We start from the raw sequence: 18,836 nt of genomic DNA on the forward strand, positions 1-18,836 counted from the left end.
CCATGCTTTGGTGTGTTTATATAAAATATTGTGTTTGTGCATATTGATATAACAGAAAAGGCTGAACAATAGAATACCAGCACGTAGACAATGGATGTCAGTACAGTATTAAACACATTAAATACACAATATGTAATTATACTATATATTCAAATGTCTTACAAAATGTTAATACTTTAATTGGACAGAGGATGTGATACAAGTTATCTAAGTTTTTTCTGTTCTCCAAAATCAAGACTTTTTAGAAGAGTTTTCAATCTTGATGCCTCAGTTTCTAATCCATAAACTTTACATGATATACATTTTCATGTGTATGTACCGAATGTGGAACATGGCACTTTGGTTACACCACAAAACTAATATAAAAACAATATTTGCTCTTTTTGTTTTCTAAGATGTGTCTATTCCAAAATTCCATGGGACACCGTTTGGGAAAGGCTGTCAAGTGAGAACTGCAACTTACCTGTGGTTGCACTTTTTGTTCCTTTTGAAGCGGAGGTGTTGGTAGCGTTCTTGGCATCTTTTTCCTCACCACACTTCACCTCAGTGTTTACATTTGATTTGGCTGTAGATGGGTTTTTCTTCTTTGGAGACGCTGTTTTTGACATCTTGTCTAAAGCTTCCTTGGAAGCGCTAGTTTTTGCAACCCCAGGGGACGTTTTAGACTTGATATCACTTTTTCTTGCTGGTGAGGAGGGCTTGGTCTTGCTCCCCTGCTTTTTGCTCTTGGTCTTTTCTTTGCCTTCTTTCTTCAGAGGCTTGCCAAGGTTTTGGTCAACTGGTAGCGCTTCTGGATCTACCATGCAAACATCAGGATGAGGGGGAGAAGGAGCCGTGTCTCGGAAAGGAACTGGAGGGGGATCTGCATGCCTGTATGTTAGGGTTCTGTCTGTTGGAAGAGTCTCAGAATCATCTTCTGAGTCTATGTTCGCATCGGCAGTGATGGATGGGCATTCTTCTGTCCCTGGTGGAACATCAGAATCTGTTTGGGAAGGAGCAGATTCACTTACAGAAGTTGGTGGAGTTTCCTCACATTGTTTTGCCTGCTGCCGTCCACCAGATGGGGGCTGTCCTCCACCAGACTGTGTTAGAGGTTTGTCATCTTCTTGAGAATTATCCTCATTTGCAAAAAACTCTAGTGGGCTTGGATTAATAAAGGAGGGGGACAGTTCCGTTTTAGGATGTCTGTATTCGCAAGATGTAACTAAACACAAATCAACATCTGTTCGGGATTGTGGTGAAAGTGTCTTTTTAGAGCTTTCTTCACCTCTTGATCCATCCATGCATTTCACACTGTCTTGTTCTCTTTTTTCAGATTCTACTACTGATTTATGGCTCTGCAACTCTTCGCGGTAAAACATGCTAGATTCTTGTCCTAGTAAATAAGCTGCTGATGATGACACTGATGTAGCAGTCAGTGTATCTTGAAAGCCAGATGAATAAGAGGACAGGGATGGAATTGTAGGAGATGCTGCTTTAGGACTGACCGGGGATTTGATTTCTTGATGTGAAGTTTCCTCAGATTTCAAAAGCATACTCTCTGGTATTGATGAACTTTCTATGATGTTTGAAGAATCAGAGGAAACTGGGGAATATGCAGGAGAAGCAGTCTTAGGAGAGACTGGAGATTTCACCTGATCCTGTTCAAGTTCCTCTGCTTTACTTAATAGTTTTTCTGTTCCCTTTAAAGTGTCCAGGGGGAATGAATATGAGGAAAGAGGTGACACCGAAGGTGATGTTGGCTTTGGAGAAATTAGCGATTTTTCCTCTTCTTGTTTGAATTCACCAGCTTTAAATAAAATGGATTCCTGTTCCAATGAGCTTCCAATGCCAAATACTGAATCAGAGGGTAAGGGTGAGGAAGAAGAAGAGCTTGCTTTTGGACTTGAAGGAGACTTTTCTTGCCTTTGCATAGATTCCCCAGTCTTTAGTGAGATGTTGTCAGGTGCCACTGAACTTCCTAAAACCAGTGATGAGTCAGAGGAAAGTGGGGAATGGGTGAGAGAAGATATTTTGGGAGTTACAGGAGATTTATCTTGCAGCTGTGAAGGTTCTTCAACTTTTAGAGTCAGACTCTCTGGGGATGCTGAGCTACCAAAGCCCAGTAATATAACATCACTGGGCTCTGTGGCCCTTGCAGCATACTCCTCTTTCAAAGGAGAAGTGGATTGTGAAGGAGTGTGAGCAGATGGGGTTGACTGAGATGCGTCTGTTGGAGAAATTGAAGTAATCTGTGCAGATTCCCCAGTCTTTAGTGAGATGTTGTCAGGTGCCACTGAACTTCCTAAAACCAGTGATGAGTCAGAGGAAAGTGGGGAATGGGTGAGAGAAGATATTTTGGGAGTTACAGGAGATTTATCTTGCAGCTGTGAAGGTTCTTCAACTTTTAGAGTCAGACTCTCTGGGGATGCTGAGCTACCAAAGCCCAGTGATATAACATCACTGGGCTCTGTGGCCCTTGCAGCATACTCCTCTTTCAAAGGAGAAGTGGATTGTGAAGGAGTGTGAGCAGATGGGGTTGACTGAGATGCGTCTGTTGGAGAAATTGAAGTAATCTGTGCAGAATCAATATCCTTGAATAGTATGGGTTTCTCTACTGCAGACATGCATCGTTCTGCATAACTGGAATCTGGCATGTCGGAAGGACTGTATTCAACTTCTGTTGGTCCGTTCTCAGTAATGTGCAGATTTGCACTGACTGCTGGATGTTCTGGGGATTGTTTGCTGAAATCTAGGGCTAAAGAATGATCAGGGGACTCCTGTCCAAATTCTACTGACATAGTAGACTGTTCAGGGGATTTTGGCTCCTGTACAGGTGTTCTTGATTTTGCAGTTTTAGGTGAAAAGTCTGGGGAAATTGACATTGGCCTTGGGCACTCCTCTTTAGAGGGAGACATCTCTGTTTCCTGAAATGCTGTTGGGGTCTGGACCACAGATACAGACAGAGAGTCATCAACCTCAGTTGAATGTGGAGAGCCCACTTCAGCATGTAATGAGGGTGAGACATCATCTGCTGTTGGTTCTGGAAATGAACTGGTAGCAAGAGAGGCTGTAGAGGCAGAAGCTACTCCTTCTATATGAGAAAATGTATCCTCTGCTACAACTTCATCAACTGGAGTGGCTGACTTGTCTGATGTGGTTCCTTCTGAGATAGACATCTTGCTTTCCTCCTTAAAAGATCCAAACTGGCTTGCGTCAACTAACACAGGGGATAGATCAGATGTGGCTTTAATTGCACTCTCTGCTCTGCCTTGCAAAGTGTGCTCCAGTCTAAAACATTCTTTACTTTGTTGCAAGTCATGTTCTGATGATTCCTCCTTATCTATGACAGTTTCAGCCGAAGGGTATTCACCCATTGGACTTAAGTCAAAGTGTAACTTTGTTTCTGCATTTGGAGATCTTTCTGTTGAAGATCCAGATCCTATGGGTGGTGGGCTACGAAGAGGAGACAATACCTTCTCAAAAGGTGAGGCAGAATCTGGCACAGGCTCATCCATAGGACTGACTCTGAAGTCAGAAGGCTCCTTTTTGTCAGTTGTGATTTCGATTGTTACTGGACTGTGAGCTTTTGCAGCACTGTCAGATGGTAGAGAGCTTGTCTTTTCATCCACAGGGGACTGGTGGTAGGGTGTGTGACCCGCACTTCCAGGAGCCGACTGTGAGGAGGAAGCCCCTTCTAAGGTTTTATCATCTGGACTAGCCGATTGTTCAACCACTGCACTGGCAACTTCGGAAAGAACTGTTCCCAACTCAATTGGTGCAGTGATTGATGTTGGAGTCAGGTCAAAATTAACACTGCGTTCACTAGTTGGTGTTTTTGTTGGAGGTGAGACTGGAGCTGGGCTAATTTTTGTGTCAAGAGTGAGCTTATCCGGGGTTTCCAGGTTTAATCGGTAACCGCCTTCTTCTTCTTTCGGAGTGGTTACTTCGCTTGCAAATTTTTGGCAAAATTTGTCTTCTTCCATTGATGATGGCGGTGATATGGTGGAGGCTGATGCATAATAGTCCTTCCCTTCAGTGGCATCACTCTTTGAATGATCTGATGTTAAAGCATTGTAACTATCAGGAAGAGGGGAGAGCTTACTTCTGTCATAGTCACCAATCTGCGCTGTTGATACATACTTCACAAACTCCTGAGAAGGTGATTCTGTTTCCTCATTGGTGGTCTCATCACTCATAATATCTCTTGGTGTTGACATTTCATCCATTGGTGTTGGCTCACTGGAGATTTCAATGGTAGATTGTGTGTAGCCTGATGTGGCTGTAAATTCCTCTGGAGGTTCTTCACGGTTCTCTTCATCGGATACTGTAGTTTCACTTTCAGAACCAGCTGGAAGTGTTTCATCATGAATAGATAAATGCTCAACAGCTGGAGACTGAGGTGCAGACATTTTGGGTGGTGTTGCAGCAGGTAAGCTCCGCTTCTCCACTGTCTCATCAAATTCAATTTCTCTCTCATCATCATCTTCATCTTTGTCTTTTTCATCTTTTGCAGTGGTGATCTGTTCATCCTCTTCTTCCTTTGCTTCCTCTTTTTCGATTGTTTCTTCTAAATCTTCTCCATCTCCCGCAGGTTTTATGCCCTTTGAAGCTTGATCACTTAACATCTGTTCAACTTTGGCTTGTTTATTTATTTCAAGTAGCTCCTCTTCTTCAGTGTCTACCACACTCTCCTGAAGCTTGTCTGTCCTTTCCACAGGCTCTTCTTGTTCTTCCACTTCTTCTGTCTCCCCTTTCTCTTCAAAGTCTCCAGCTTCTGACGATTCTTCAAAACCTGTGCCTTCATCTTCAAATTTCTCATTAACATCAACATTAATTTTATCTTTGGGTTCAAGTTCATCTGGGGTCTCTCCACATTCTCCATCAGCTTCAGTTGTCATTATCCCTTCATCTAGTGATTCAGCAGGCTCCTCAACTTCAGGGGACTCTTTACAGAGAACTATTTCCTCCTGTTGTATCATGACAACTGACTCTTCTTCTTTCTGTTCGGTTTGAGGCACAGTTTCAGTATCTTCAACAATTTCTTCAGCTTTGAGCTGCTCAAAGTCCTTTGTGAGATCCTCAGGAGAAGACATCAGGGACCGTTCAGCTTCAAGAGCTGCAATGCCAGTAGCTGCTGCTGCTCCTACCACTGCTCCTGCAGCAGCAGCAGCAATGTTAGTTACACTTGGTTTAGCATCTTTCTGGGCCCCTTTACCCTTTACCTTTTCTTTTTGTTTCCCAGGACTTCCAACATCTTTCTTTGATAATTCCTCTTTCTTTTGCACTTTTTGTTTTGGCACGGGCTTTTTGGCTTCAACCTGAGGTGCTGCTGTTTTCTTTATATCCTTAGATGGTTTCTTTATGTCCTTTTTCACATCCTTTTCTTCTTTCTTTTGTTCTTTCTTTTCTTCTTTCTTTACTTCCCTCATTGGAGAATCTTTTTTCACATCTTTTTTTCCTTCTTTCTTTGGTTCTTTTTTAATCTCTTTTTTCACTTCTTCCTTTTTTACCTTTTCCTCCTTTTTAACATCTTTCTTAGCAACTTCTTTCTTTACTGCTTCCTTCTTTGGTTCTTTTTCCTCTTTTTTCTTTTCATCAGGTTTTTGGACCTTGGCCTCTTTTTTAACTACCTTTTCTTTTGTTGTTTTTGGTTTTGCGTCAGGTTTTTGCTTCTCTGGTGTTTCCACTTTAACGGTCTGCTCTGGCTTGGCTTTGACTTCTTTCTCTGTTGCTTGAGGCTTTGCTTTCTCTTTTTTCACAGGAGGCTTTTCCTTTTTCTCTGTTTTTTGCACCTTTTCTTGTGGTATGTCAGTGTCTACTTTTGCTGTCTCTGAGGCCTCTTCCCTTGATTCTTTCCTAATCCCTTTGCTTGATGGAGGCCTTGAAGTTGATTTTAGACTCTCCTTGCTGTCACTCTTCTGCTTCAATTTAGCTTGCTTCAACCCTGGTGCAAAGTTTTCAGACAATTCTTTCTGGGTTACTACTGGCTGTTTCAGGAAGTCCAGATGTTTAAGTTTTTCCAGACCTTCTAGTATACCGTGTTGTGATGCATTGCCAGGGAACAGAACACGGACTATCTTGTCAGATGGATTAGCAGGATGCCATACTATTAAAGATGAAATAGAGGTTAGATAGGATATTGGGACCTCAGATTCTTTTCCATTTGGAAGCAACACAGTAGCTTTGTCTTGTTCACTACCAGTCCATTGTTTCATAAAATACTGGAGCTCTTTGCTGTTTTTAACAGGGTTTAACACATACATCTCTAATCGACCAACTCCCATTTTCTGAAATAATATGATAGGCTCTATGTCATTTCCGGCAGTTCTGTAAAGAGGCTCTGGTTTTAATGACAATTTGTTCAGGTACTGCAATGTAAGAGATGCTTCCTCAATATTTCTTCTCACCCTGTAATTAGGCTCTGGGTTTTTGAGGTTTTCAGGGACATTAAGAAATACAACTCCAAGGTCAGGTGATATGAGATTTTTCATCCAGTCACTGTTTGCAGTAGAACCCTGCGACTGTTCTTCTTCCAGCTCTGCTATTTTGCGCTGAAGCATGCTGTTGATCCCAGGGAGGTTATCATCTCCAATATGAGTCAGGAGAATGGAGTCCACTCTGTCCAAATGCCTGACAAGTTTCCAGAAACAGGACTTGCGATTTGAGCCTCCGTTGATGAGCATGTTGAATCCATTGACTGCAAACAATGCAGAATCTCCTCTGCCACCTGGAAAGATGTAGCAACATGGCTTGGAGAGCTTTAGAAATCCTCCAGAGGTTGGGGGCTCAAGCATGTCAAATGGTGATGAGATCTCTACAGACTCAGACAGGTACTCTGTGAACTCCGAAAGGCCTTCCATTTCTGGAAGTATCAAGGGAGAGTTCAGCTTCATGTTAATGAAGTCTTGTAGATTATGTTTGTCTAGATTTGAGTTTTTCCAGTCCCCTTCTTCAGGGCAAAACAAAGTAAGACTTGCTTTGTTGGCAGGATGTATGGTGCTAAGCAATTCACCAATCTGTTGGGGGAAAAAGTGATTTGGTAATTCACCATGAAGCCTCACATTTATTGTTGTTTCTTTGTTATCTCTGATATGAAGAAATGGCATGAGACAAGTTGCATTTGAAAGGTTATCTAATGAGTATATGTATTCACTTCAAGTAATAAAAAAAGCCTTGAATGACTGACTGGTCATGACTACTGAGGTGTCAATCATAATTCGTTAGAAAGTGCATCCTGTTCAACTAGATCAAAGATTACTCACCCACAGTACGCACTTATAAAATACACACTGTATAAAATCACATAGGAATTAGAAAATGGGTACTTAATGTGTGTTCAATTAATTCAATCTGACATTAAATATTGTCCACAGCAATGTAAAATGATGAAAAAACATATCAGCAGCTCACCTCCTGATCTGTAAAGATGTCTATGAAGTTCAGGAATGAGAAAGACCCAGCTTGCAGAATCAGCTCCCCAGTATTTTCAAAGCATTGTCCTGTCAATACAAGCAGCTTGTGTCTGGCAGTATCTGTGATCATCAAGCGAACCTAGACAAAAAGAAAGAAAGAAAGATTAATTTCACTCTTTCAAGGGGATTGCAGTTGAAAGGAAATCTTGATGACACTAGAATACTCAATATGCTTTGTTGTTGCATTCAATGATCTTCTACAGCATATCCAAAAATAAGAACTACAAACAACTAACGCTTAATTGTATTATTTAAAATAAAGTTTAGGCTGTCCAGGGGAGGCTGAGTGGGAGGTTAGGTAGGAGGATACCTTGGCAATGTAAATCAAGAAGGAAACTAGTAATTAGTTGGTTAATTTTATAGTGTGTATTATTAAGGCGATGGAACAGAAAATAGATTTCAAATAATAAGCATATAATTTTCTTTGAAAGATTTTAAACTTTTCATTTATGCTGGTGTTATGGAAACTTAAATTATTTATTAAAGAAAGCATGTCATGCCTGTTCCTCAATCACAATTATATGTGAGCTTTGTCTCCCAAGTATTATAGCAGCTTAATCTTACATTCTGTATGTTATTAAGAAATAGAAGACTTTGTATTTCATTAATGTATTTTTTATAACGTATTCATGACCAGATAATGTTTGTTTTTATAATTATGCAGAGAATTTAGTGAGCTGCAAAAGATTTTAATGAACTGTCTTTCTCATCGAGAAAGTACATATGCCAATCATAATCCAATAGCTTTCAACTTAGTATTCAGTTGCTGTATTACATTTATACTGTTCTGTTATCATACACTTACAAAATATGCTTAGACATTTCTATGAACCACAGTAAACATTTATCTTTGCTGCAGAAAACAACTTTTTCCTTCCTCACAGTTATTGTTCAATGTTAACAAAAACCTCTGTTGACATTCATTGGTTGCCTAAAGTCACATTTTCAATTCGTAAGATCTTGTTACTAAGTTCTAAGGCTCTAAATAATCTGACTCTATCATACTGTATATTTCTAAACTCCTTCATGTACCCAATCCCTCGCGTAGACTCTGTTCAGTTGAGTCCTTTGCTCACAGTAATTAGGGCCATTATTTTTCTGTCATTGTTCCATTTTCATTGATTCTTTGACTGTTTTCAGAACAAAACTTAAAACACATGTTTACTGTGGCCTACTGTATGTCTGACTGTCTTACAATTTGTCTTGTTCTATTATGCACAGCGTCCTTGGGTTTGGATAGGTGCTTTATAAATTAAAGTTATTATTTTTTCCACTTTTTTAACTGTAGTTAGAAAATATCTCTCTTTAGGGCAAGTCATATTTAGTAGATTTTAAGTGGGGGAAAGAAGACAATCCCAGCCACTCCTGTGTGCTTACATCCTATGTTAATCAAAACATTGACTATGAGTGTATAACAGTTACTCTGACAAAAACACTTGGAGAATTCAACACGAAGAGCACTTACAGTATCTTTGGAGAAGCTCTTCACTGTTTGTCAAATTTACAATATACTGTGAAAAACAGTATGTTCCGATACCCGTACTTAATCAGAATTCCTAAAAGATATGAGTTGTCATACTATTGGAGAAGCTACACTGCTAGCTGTCGCATGTGAAGTCAATATGTGAAATAAGCACTGTAATGGGTCAGACAAGGTCAACAGTGCACCGGGCTGTTCAAAGTACTGCATTGAAATGGTTCCGCAGGCAAAGAATTGGTGTCCTTATCATATTATAAGAAATCAGCACACAAAACACACTGCTGGATTAAAATTTACAGTACTTAATAAAATAAACTAAAAAATCATTACATTATTAAGAGGAATCATCCACTCAGTTATATTTTCTGAAAGCTCTAAATGTCAAATACAGTTTTACCAATTCTTTGTTCTGCTTTTTTAACAATACTTTTCTTTATTTGAATATCAGCTACTGTACATTACACTGGAGTCCTATCAATATTTCCATTATTGTTTTTTATCTAATTACTAAAGTTGTACTGTACTGTGCTTGCAGTAAAGGGCTGACATGTGGGGGGTCTCGAAGTCAAAAGAGCACATTTATTTTCAAAGACACGAGCCATGTCAATTTATATTATGCAGTACTGTGCCAACAGGCACAGTCATCTGCCTGATGTGACTCACACAAATCTCATCAATTTCAATTGTATTAAATCCATTAGAGAATTAGCTGTCTTTTTCCCCCCTTTGCTAGCGCTGCCTGTCCTGGGCTGCCTGCCAGGGCCCCTATCAACCTACAGTACGGTGCTGTATTGTTAAAATACAGAGCAGCTCTGGACACAATGGGAAGGGGGCTTGTCAGTGAATAGCTGTGCACTTCCATTTAGATTACAGGTCATTGTCCTCTGTTGTCGATACATGTTTATCCTAACTCTTTAATGCTTCATGAGCCACACAGGCACCATGAACAGCCAATGGGAAATTTTCCAGGGGTCGATTGTTTCTCTTATAAATAAACTGATTTATGCAGGACATGAGAGTTTTTAGGTCAATTTGGTGCATGTTATAGCATTTTCCTACAATAATTTAAATGGTGGTATTGGAATTATCCTCACTTCTGTTTCTCAAATGAGAGATGCGCATTGCTAGAACTAGTCTTCTCTACCCACTTATTTGGTCACAGCCCCTGATAGGGCATAACTACATGGGCCTACTGTACATATTGGTTCTATAGATCTGTCTTTCACAGGAACAATGCCTAATGAGGGCTAGGTTAATATCAAAGTTTTCATTTTGTTTTCTAGATGTTAATTGTATTATAATCAATGAATTTGGAATAAAAGGCATAAAAACATTTTTCTTCAAAGAAGAGTTCTGGAAATGTATAGAACTACATGCCAAATCAATAAATTAAAAACACATTTACAATAAACTTCATTTAATATCATATTAATTAAAAAGTGATACAATAAATATTTAAAATGTCTGTTTGATATGTCTGTTGATATCAATATCTGTCTGAACACCTGTCTGTGGTTTTTTACTTTGATACTTTATACACAAAGCAGAATTAGAAGTCTTTTCGGATAGTTCTACTGTCTATTGTCATGATGAAATCTTATCTTAGAAATTCATACTGTAAATCACATCAAAGGTAGCTAGATATCTGAAAGGGTAATAGATAGCAAATTGCAATTCATTGAAAATTTGGGAAAACCTTTAAAAAATAACCCTAGATGATGTGTGTTTTAACATACAGCTTTTCCCATCCAAGACTTCTCTGCAAGTAACCAGTTCTTGCAGTACAGCTGATCTATAGTAACTGCATGAGTATACAAGATAGACATGATTATATTGCAAATTTTTTATCTACCCATAGGAATATAATAAATGTTACAGGTGACAGGCTCCCTTTGTCCATTTTAATCTTCTGGTTGCAAATGAGGCAGAAAGACTGATCAGAATTACCTTTTTTTTTTTTGCTCTAATGCCTGTACAGTATGTTGATCCCTTTTAAGCCTAATGGGAAATTGCTACAAAGCCTGAGAATACATTAGTCATTCCCCTTCTCATAATCTGAGTAGAACCAACACGTTATGTTGTGCTTCCCTTTTCAGGCTTTTATGGAGAAATGGAAGATATAGCTCCCCTGTGACAGTCGCCAATTAAGACTGTCAGATCAAAAGATGAGGACGCTGTTGTAAATGATGTATCTTATTCTATATTTAAAATCTATTCCAGATTTTAACATGATATATTTGTGTGTTCCCTTCAATACACAGTGATTCATTGGCAAAGTAAAATTATTACTGCAAAAAAGTCTTACATATTAAAGAAATCCTCATCACGGTACACTCATTCATATTGTTTGGTGACACACTTGTATAGGACATGCAAAGATGAGGAAATAGCCTGAACTGGCGCGCATTCAAAATGTAGGAGCTTTCAAACAAACCACTTACCTCAGTGCTGACTGCTTCATCTGAGGGATTGATGAGAACAACAGTTTCCAGAACATTGCTTTTGTGGTGTAGGATTTTTTGACCTTGAAAAGTGATAAACAGCAGAATTAGACAAAAGGAACTTATTCTGGAGAACATGTCAACAGCTAAAAACATGTTTATGTTATGTTATGTACATGCTGTTAGGTATTCTAAGACTAACAGATTAAATGTATTGTGAACGCGACAGTGGAATCGGTTTTATGGCTATACATACTGTACTTAAAAAGGTAATAAAATTAAGTTTAGTAGTTAGAGGAATGGGAAACCTGTTATTTCATTTGAAACTAAAATGGTGGTTTTGATATGAGCGTATTTTCAGAATGCATAAATGAATCTGCTTAGAATGTTATTATGTACTGTATGGATGATTAATATAGTGGTACAGTTCCCCCTTAAAATCCTTCTGTTTTTTAACAGTACTTGCAAAGAGCAGAACTTTAGTTTCATAGCTTCATTTTGCTCTGCTAAAACAATGGGGCCCTGCAATGGGAATTATACAATACCAATCAAGATGTGAAAAACACTTTTTAATTAGAAATATTTGTGGAACATTAGAAAAATGTGGAACTGGGAGGATAACTGTAGGTACCGTGTGGCTTGTTTTTTATGACTAATTACAAAAATCAATTTAGAATCAGTTTATAACAGACCAGGCAATACATCAGTATTGTGAAAAATATTTTTTAAATACCAGACTGAAAGAGCTGCACTATACATTTTGCAGAGATACAGTTCTGTGAAATAATATGGTTTTAAGTTCTGTTATAATTTCTTATTGTCCTTAGCCTACACCATGTTACTGTAAATTGATGTTTTTAAATAGCCAGTACTTTCTTCTGTTATTCTAAGAATAAGTGTTTCTGTTTTCATAACAAAAACATTCTTTCAACAGCCTAATATGAATGGTTTTTAATGAAGATCACATTGCTACAGTACAATCTGCCACAATTAGCTCATCTTTAACCGTTTCTGAACATTATTCTAAATTCTATGATTTATTGAAACTTTTCTGCTTTGTGCCGATGTGCCTCATGAAATTGTTCAAATAAGGAGCTTATTGCTGTATATATAAAGTAGTTTCTCCCTGAAAAGTAATAAAAAACAACATTTATTTCTGATTTCTATGTAATATAATATTTCCAAGAAGTACAGCGGACAGCATATGGCAATAAGCCTTTATTGCCAGCGCTGTTTCATGCAGCTGATCAATAAAAAGTGAACTGTCAGCAGTCTGCAGCCCCAGGAGTCCTCCACATACATTATTCTTGATGTGCACATCCAATTACTTGCTGCCTAATGGAGTTGCCACCAGCCGGCCATCACTCCATGAAACAGTCGTGTTAGAGAGAAGCACTGAAAAGAGACTGCTTTATACAGGCTCTCTAATCTCTTCTTTAACACTTTGTCTGCCAGGAACAGTTGTTCTGAAACCATTATACTGATATGCATTTATGTCACCAATTTAATAATTGTTTTATTCTTTGTGCAGATTAAACAGTAAATGGCATTTGTTTTTGAAACAGTATGCTAAGTACTTTATTCTGCATGGCCAGTGTTCCAATCGGCATTGCTATCACACACATCCATCTTTTCTTTGTTGCAAAAAGAGCTCACAGCTTTTGCCCACCACTTAACTATTATTTTTTAAACATACTGTAATCTTAAATCTTCAATTTTATTTAACAACTTGTGTCTATAAACAACTGCAAAATCTGAAAACAATATATTGGTAAAGCATTCCTTAATCCAACTGATGGTATTTCTAGTTTTTTTATATAAAACGAGTATCTTCTGAATTATGCAATAAAGCAGATATGAAACAATAGAACAATACATGCAGCACACCTGTGTTAATTCAATTTCCTAATGTGCATTCATAAATTTATAGATTCCCTGTCTATACAGACAGCACATGTTTTTTCTATCAGGTATATCTTATAATAAAAGATTTTTACCAGATTTTTGAATGACTATTTCCACTATAACAAAATCTTTTTGTTTTCTAAAAGTGAACACCATTACTTTAAAAGACAAGTCTTACTTAAAAAGACAAGCAGACACAAAGATTTCCAAACTCCTTACTGTCATCCATGGAAATATGTTCTACTACATCAAGATCAGGTTGTGCAACATACTCTGTAATAACTTCAGAGCTTTAGGTAATTTCTCACTTCACCCCGAAAATGTTTCTAGCAGTGCCAGGATGAGATGAAATCCTTTTGTGGAAGAGCTACAGAAAATTATACTTGAAGTTCTTGCTTTATCAGTCATGAAACCTGAAGAGGAAACTGTACTGCAATCTTTGACAAAGAATGAAATGAAATGTACAGTAGATTTCAAATGGCACATCCACCAGTATAACCTGATTCATGTCATAATTATGGAAAACGTGTTTTAATAAAGTAATTTAAAATAGCTCTTCAATAATTAAATCACAGCCAACAAAAGGGATATTGTGGTACAATAGTTTGGATTCACTCATAAATATTCAAGTATGGTATTCTTCTATTAGGCTAGCAAAGACAGCTATTCAGTTAATGCAAATATTGGATTTCAGGGGAGACATTTACTGGAGAACTGATTTACTTCCCTGAAAAATATATCTCCCTGTAGATATATAATATATAAGCTTAATACTGTATAGTAATTTCCTCTGTTATTTTTACTCAGCATTTTCATAGGAAATTAATGAATTTTCCAATCTGACATACTTCATTATCAAATTAAAAGAACATGGTGATGATAAAGTAGATTTCTGAATTGCTGTATATTTATTTTTGTTTAAATTTATCATCTTATGTTTTGTGTTCTGTCATATCTAACAGAGAACACAGGTTTCAGATAATGTGCAATGCCCCCAGTTATCCCAAATCTAATATACTGTAATCACATCTGTCATTATACACAAATTGATGTATTACAGAAAGTCCACACTTGTCTGACTCAAGAGGAGAGCTAGGCCTATTCCTATTCTGAAAGGTAGGAACTGTGGTGACAGATTGAAAGACCAAAATAATTTTTAGCCCCTACAGACATTGGCTGAAGGCCGTTCTTCAAAACAAATTAGATTGGTTTTTAATTTCATATGTCATCCATCCATTTTGTTTCTTTTAGTCACTTGAATCTTTGCCTTTTACACAGGGTTTTTTGTTGGTTTTTGTTTAGGAAGTCGTGTTGTTAAATCCACGTAACCTGTATCTTCCTGTAGGTCATGATTATCATCCTCAGACAATGAGCCACAGGGCCTTTTTCCCAGTAGTCATTACTACAGCTTTGACACAGAGAGAACATTTTTATCAGCAATGAGGTTTTCCTTTCCTAATCTGTGCGATCCAAATGTAAAGTGATGTAGGCAAATCTTCATGAGAGAAGAGACCATTCGGCCTGTCTAAAAAATCAAAGTAAATAAACACCGCCTGTTTGATCTCCATCACAAGTAAATTAGCTGACACTGGATAATGGCATTTTTAAAGCCTAAGAATCAATAGCTTTCAAGCCCAATGTATTTTCTCTTCAAGCCTTCTGCTTGCAATCGTTGGTAAACAGTCCTTTGTGACAAGAAAAACTTCTTATTTTTCTTATTCGTATTTGTGTCTAACTCAGAGGAATAAATGAACAAAGTAGAAGAATCAGTTGCCAGGGAAATGGAGATGATATTGTGAAGATTCTCAATGAACTAAATAAAAAATGAAAATTTAGCTACCCAACAGGCTAAATATTAGTGAGGCTGGGTAGGCTTAAGGTTCCCAGGGTGCCCTGATAGCAGTATTCATTACTGACCTCATAATGGTCACCTGTGAGCTTAAGGTGTTATGTGTATAAATGGCTAATTTATTTAAAATGGAATAGATGTGGATTTTCCCATTGCCTACATTGAGTACATTCTTTATAAATAATGAGAGCATCATTCTGGCACCTCAAAACAATAAATGAATAAAAACAAATACTTAACTTTTGGTAATATCAGGTTTTTCCCTTTGTTATTAAGAATTGAGGGAAACTCCAATTATTTGACTATTGCCCAGATGCAGTAATTGTTTTTGTGTAAGTGGCCCGAAATGACATGTTAAGGCTATTGAAAAAATTGTATCCCTCCACTTGAAAGCGTGGCTTTAGACAAACATAAATCATGAAAAAAAGAAAAACAAAACAAGTGTTCTGTTCTGTTCTGAGTGGTCACTTTTAATTTATGGTACCTGTGCCACATCAGAAAAGCCTATGAGCTAAGCAAAGGTTCCCTTTTTCTAAGTTTATACAAATACGAGAACCAAAAAAAATAAAGATTATGCTTTAAACAACATTTATACTGATCAAACATTAAGTTCCTTTTCTTCGATTAGCAGCTGCAGTGGGCATTTCTGAAAAGGCACAGAGCAGCACAAAGCTGATTATGGCGGGAGGTAAATTTGTGTAAGACAATACTCTTAAGGCTACAATTGAAGCTAACAATCCAGCTATCGCAGCACTGATGAAATCCCCAATTCCCTATTTCAAAGGTGTTCACATTTGTCTTACTGTAATTGACCCTTCTCCTGAACTGCTCAATGAAACACTTTATACAACACTAAGCAGAAATAACTACTAAGAGCACCCATAATCATAAATCATAAATGAATCAAGAAGAAACTGCAGAACGTTATTTTGTCCAAAGTTTAATAACAAAACTTTGTCATTACTGTATGTACTCTAGTGCTCATTGTAAGAATACAAGAAGAGGTGAGATGTTCAGTATAGTGGAGGTTTACAATGTCCTGCTGAGGTGGATTGCACATTGGTTGCACAAGCACAAGATTGGTAACATGAAGAAAATATCAAAATAGATCAATGTTTTTTTCTAAAAGTCACTGTTGTTGGTGCTAAGACAAAGCAAAAAGGCACCGATTGCACTGGAACTTTTGTAAATTATTTTATAAGGTCTTGAAGACCACAGGAATGATTATTGAAAGAACTACCTTAATTAGTTTACAATTTCATGGTCTTGTGTACGTTTTCATGTTCTTCAGCACAATGTTGGATAATTTTGAAATGTACATTTGTCTCTCAGAAGTCCAGCAAATGACTGCAAGCTACTGTAGTTTCCGTCCCTGAATCCAGTTTCAAACCATCTGACTCACAGGTGACTACAGGAAAAGGGGTTTCATGTCAGAAATCATGAGCCAAGGAAATAAAGTGGCTGTAATTTTTGAAAGTCATCCATAAAAAAAGCACTTATGCTCAAAAAATCTTCACTCTGTAGAAGGGATTGAAACATTGTTAGTTATATTTGATTTTCCTAGGAAATGTGTTTGTAACACTTTTAAATGCATATTTCTTGTTTTCTAACTGCATGAATAGGTTGACTTCCCCTCTTTATCTTTTTTATTGAAGAACACAACCTTAAACGGCTAAGTAAAAAAATGAAAAATAATGTTGCTCACAATATTCATGATAATAAGATATATTCCCTTTAACAGAATTTTTACAGCATTAAACCAAAATGAAAAGAAAATATTGAAGCACAATATACCACAACAGTAATGGAAAGAACTATCTATTTAGAATTCAATAGAGAAAATCCCATTAAGAAACAAATGGACTGTAAAATGCCTTAGTTTAGCATAAGGTTCAATAAACAGTTTTAATAAACCAATTTATTCTTTGGACTTAAAGTTTTCTTTTACACACTAGGTGGACTGCATGTACAGCAACAGAAGTAGTCAACGAAATTGGTATCTTATATTTCCCAGAAACAGCATTTGATGAAATTCAATGAAATTCACTTTCACCTCAGACTCTGTTTAAGGCGTGTTAAAGTGTAAAAGGATGGGTTCTTAGAGAACTTGCCATTTTTCTCACCACTTCCTTCTCTTCTTTTAGCTAACAATTCTTTAGTGCTGAATCTGCGATCCAGCTGTTGTAGTGAAGTGTACCTTTAGAAAACATCTGCTGTCTTAATCCTTAAGGATATCTGTCTATATGAGGGACAATGCTTTTTACAGGAGCCAAAATGTTCAGTGGATTCTATGCCACAGCCTGCTACACTGAGATGTATAAAAAACTGAAGAGTCTAACTGAATAATTGAGGTTGCATTACAACAATTGTACTTCTTGACACTGTTATAGGGATTGAGGCTTTTTATTATATACAGAAGATAACTTTATTAACTAGTGAAGGAGAGTCTGCTGAGTTTAGAAGATCTGAGACCTCCTACAACCTACAGAAGGAAAAGTAATGTGATATACAGTATACTATGTTACTGTCTGGGACATTACAGAACAGGGGTACATACACATGGTATGAATAGGGTATTCCAAAAGCAAAACTAACATAAAGATATAAAGTGTTGACAGGAAAATAACCACAGAGTTCATAATTATTGTTCTCAAAGGAGAGTACGTTTACAGTCTGAACTTTACATTTGTATTCCAGAAGTGTTTTTCTTTCCAGAGGTTCATTTCAAGCATACATGACTGAAAAATTTAGCACACAAGTGTAGCCCATATTAAATGTGTCTGTAAGAAAGCCAATCCTTTTCTGAATCACTTCCATTTTCTGTATAAAAGAATATATCACATTAATAGCCTTGGTAATGAAGCTAATACAATATGGAGTATTTCAAAGAATACTGTATATTACTTTTCTATTTCTTGCCTACAATAAATGAACACCAGACCTACATTCATTAAAAATAATTTTAAAGGAGCTTTTCCAAAAAGTGATACAAATAAAGAATGTGGGGCCTGATTTAATTCAAGCAAAGAGGAGTAAGGTGGTGTGGATCAAAGATGCAATTTACGTATAAATGTTAAAACAAAAAAGTTTGAGCACCCTTGAAGGTACCTGACAGATAAAAGATTTATCTGTATCACAGCTTCTTTAAAGTAGAATGGAGTACAATAGAAATAATTTAATGGTGTTTTCTACAGTATCAATAGACAAAAAATCCCATTTATTTGTAAACTGCATTGTGATCATTGTTTCATTTATTATAAAAAAATTAGACTCAGGTTAAGGAAGATAATTAGATATACCTTGTAGAATGAGCCTTGCAGGTAAAAGTCTTTGAATTGTTTATATGCATAAGAAATAGCATAGAAAGACTGAGTTTATTAAAGACTGAGATTATTTTCTTTCTAAATTTATTTCTGCGATTTCCCAAATAATAGAATCCTTTTGAGGAATTTGTTTCCAGCCCTGGGGCATTGTAGGTGGTACTAACTAACAGCGTAAGTTTTTTTTATTTCTCCAAATGAATATGTTTTGTTCTTACAAAAATGAATGGCAAGAGCTGTTACAAACAAGAGGAGGATATTAGGCCTATCTAGTCAGGCTTGGTAGTTAGCAGATAATTGATCCAAGGATCTCATCCAGCTGTTTTGTGAAGGAAGCAAGGGTATCAGAATTATCGGCAGGGCTGGGAAGATTGTTCCACACTTCCA

The 18,836-nt window shown here is 37.1% G+C and overlaps 1 protein-coding gene across 1 annotated transcript in view; it reads right to left on the minus strand.

The window, feature by feature from the left end:
• Positions 1-18,836, minus strand: part of map1b (microtubule-associated protein 1B) — a 51,565-nt gene that overhangs the window by 4,847 nt on the left and 27,882 nt on the right. Inside the window, exons 3-5 of the mRNA XM_088909856.1 lie at positions 11,376-11,458; positions 7,393-7,533; positions 464-6,998 (exon numbers count right to left, since the gene is read on the minus strand). Coding sequence (XP_088765982.1) covers positions 464-6,998; positions 7,393-7,533; positions 11,376-11,458 — 6,759 coding nt within the window. The remainder of the gene's footprint in view (positions 1-463; positions 6,999-7,392; positions 7,534-11,375; positions 11,459-18,836) is intronic.

This window comes from Atractosteus spatula, chromosome 3 (genome assembly GCF_055471065.1).
Source record: "Atractosteus spatula isolate fAtrSpa1 chromosome 3, fAtrSpa1.hap1, whole genome shotgun sequence".
Classification (NCBI taxonomy): Eukaryota; Metazoa; Chordata; class Actinopteri; order Semionotiformes; family Lepisosteidae; genus Atractosteus; species Atractosteus spatula.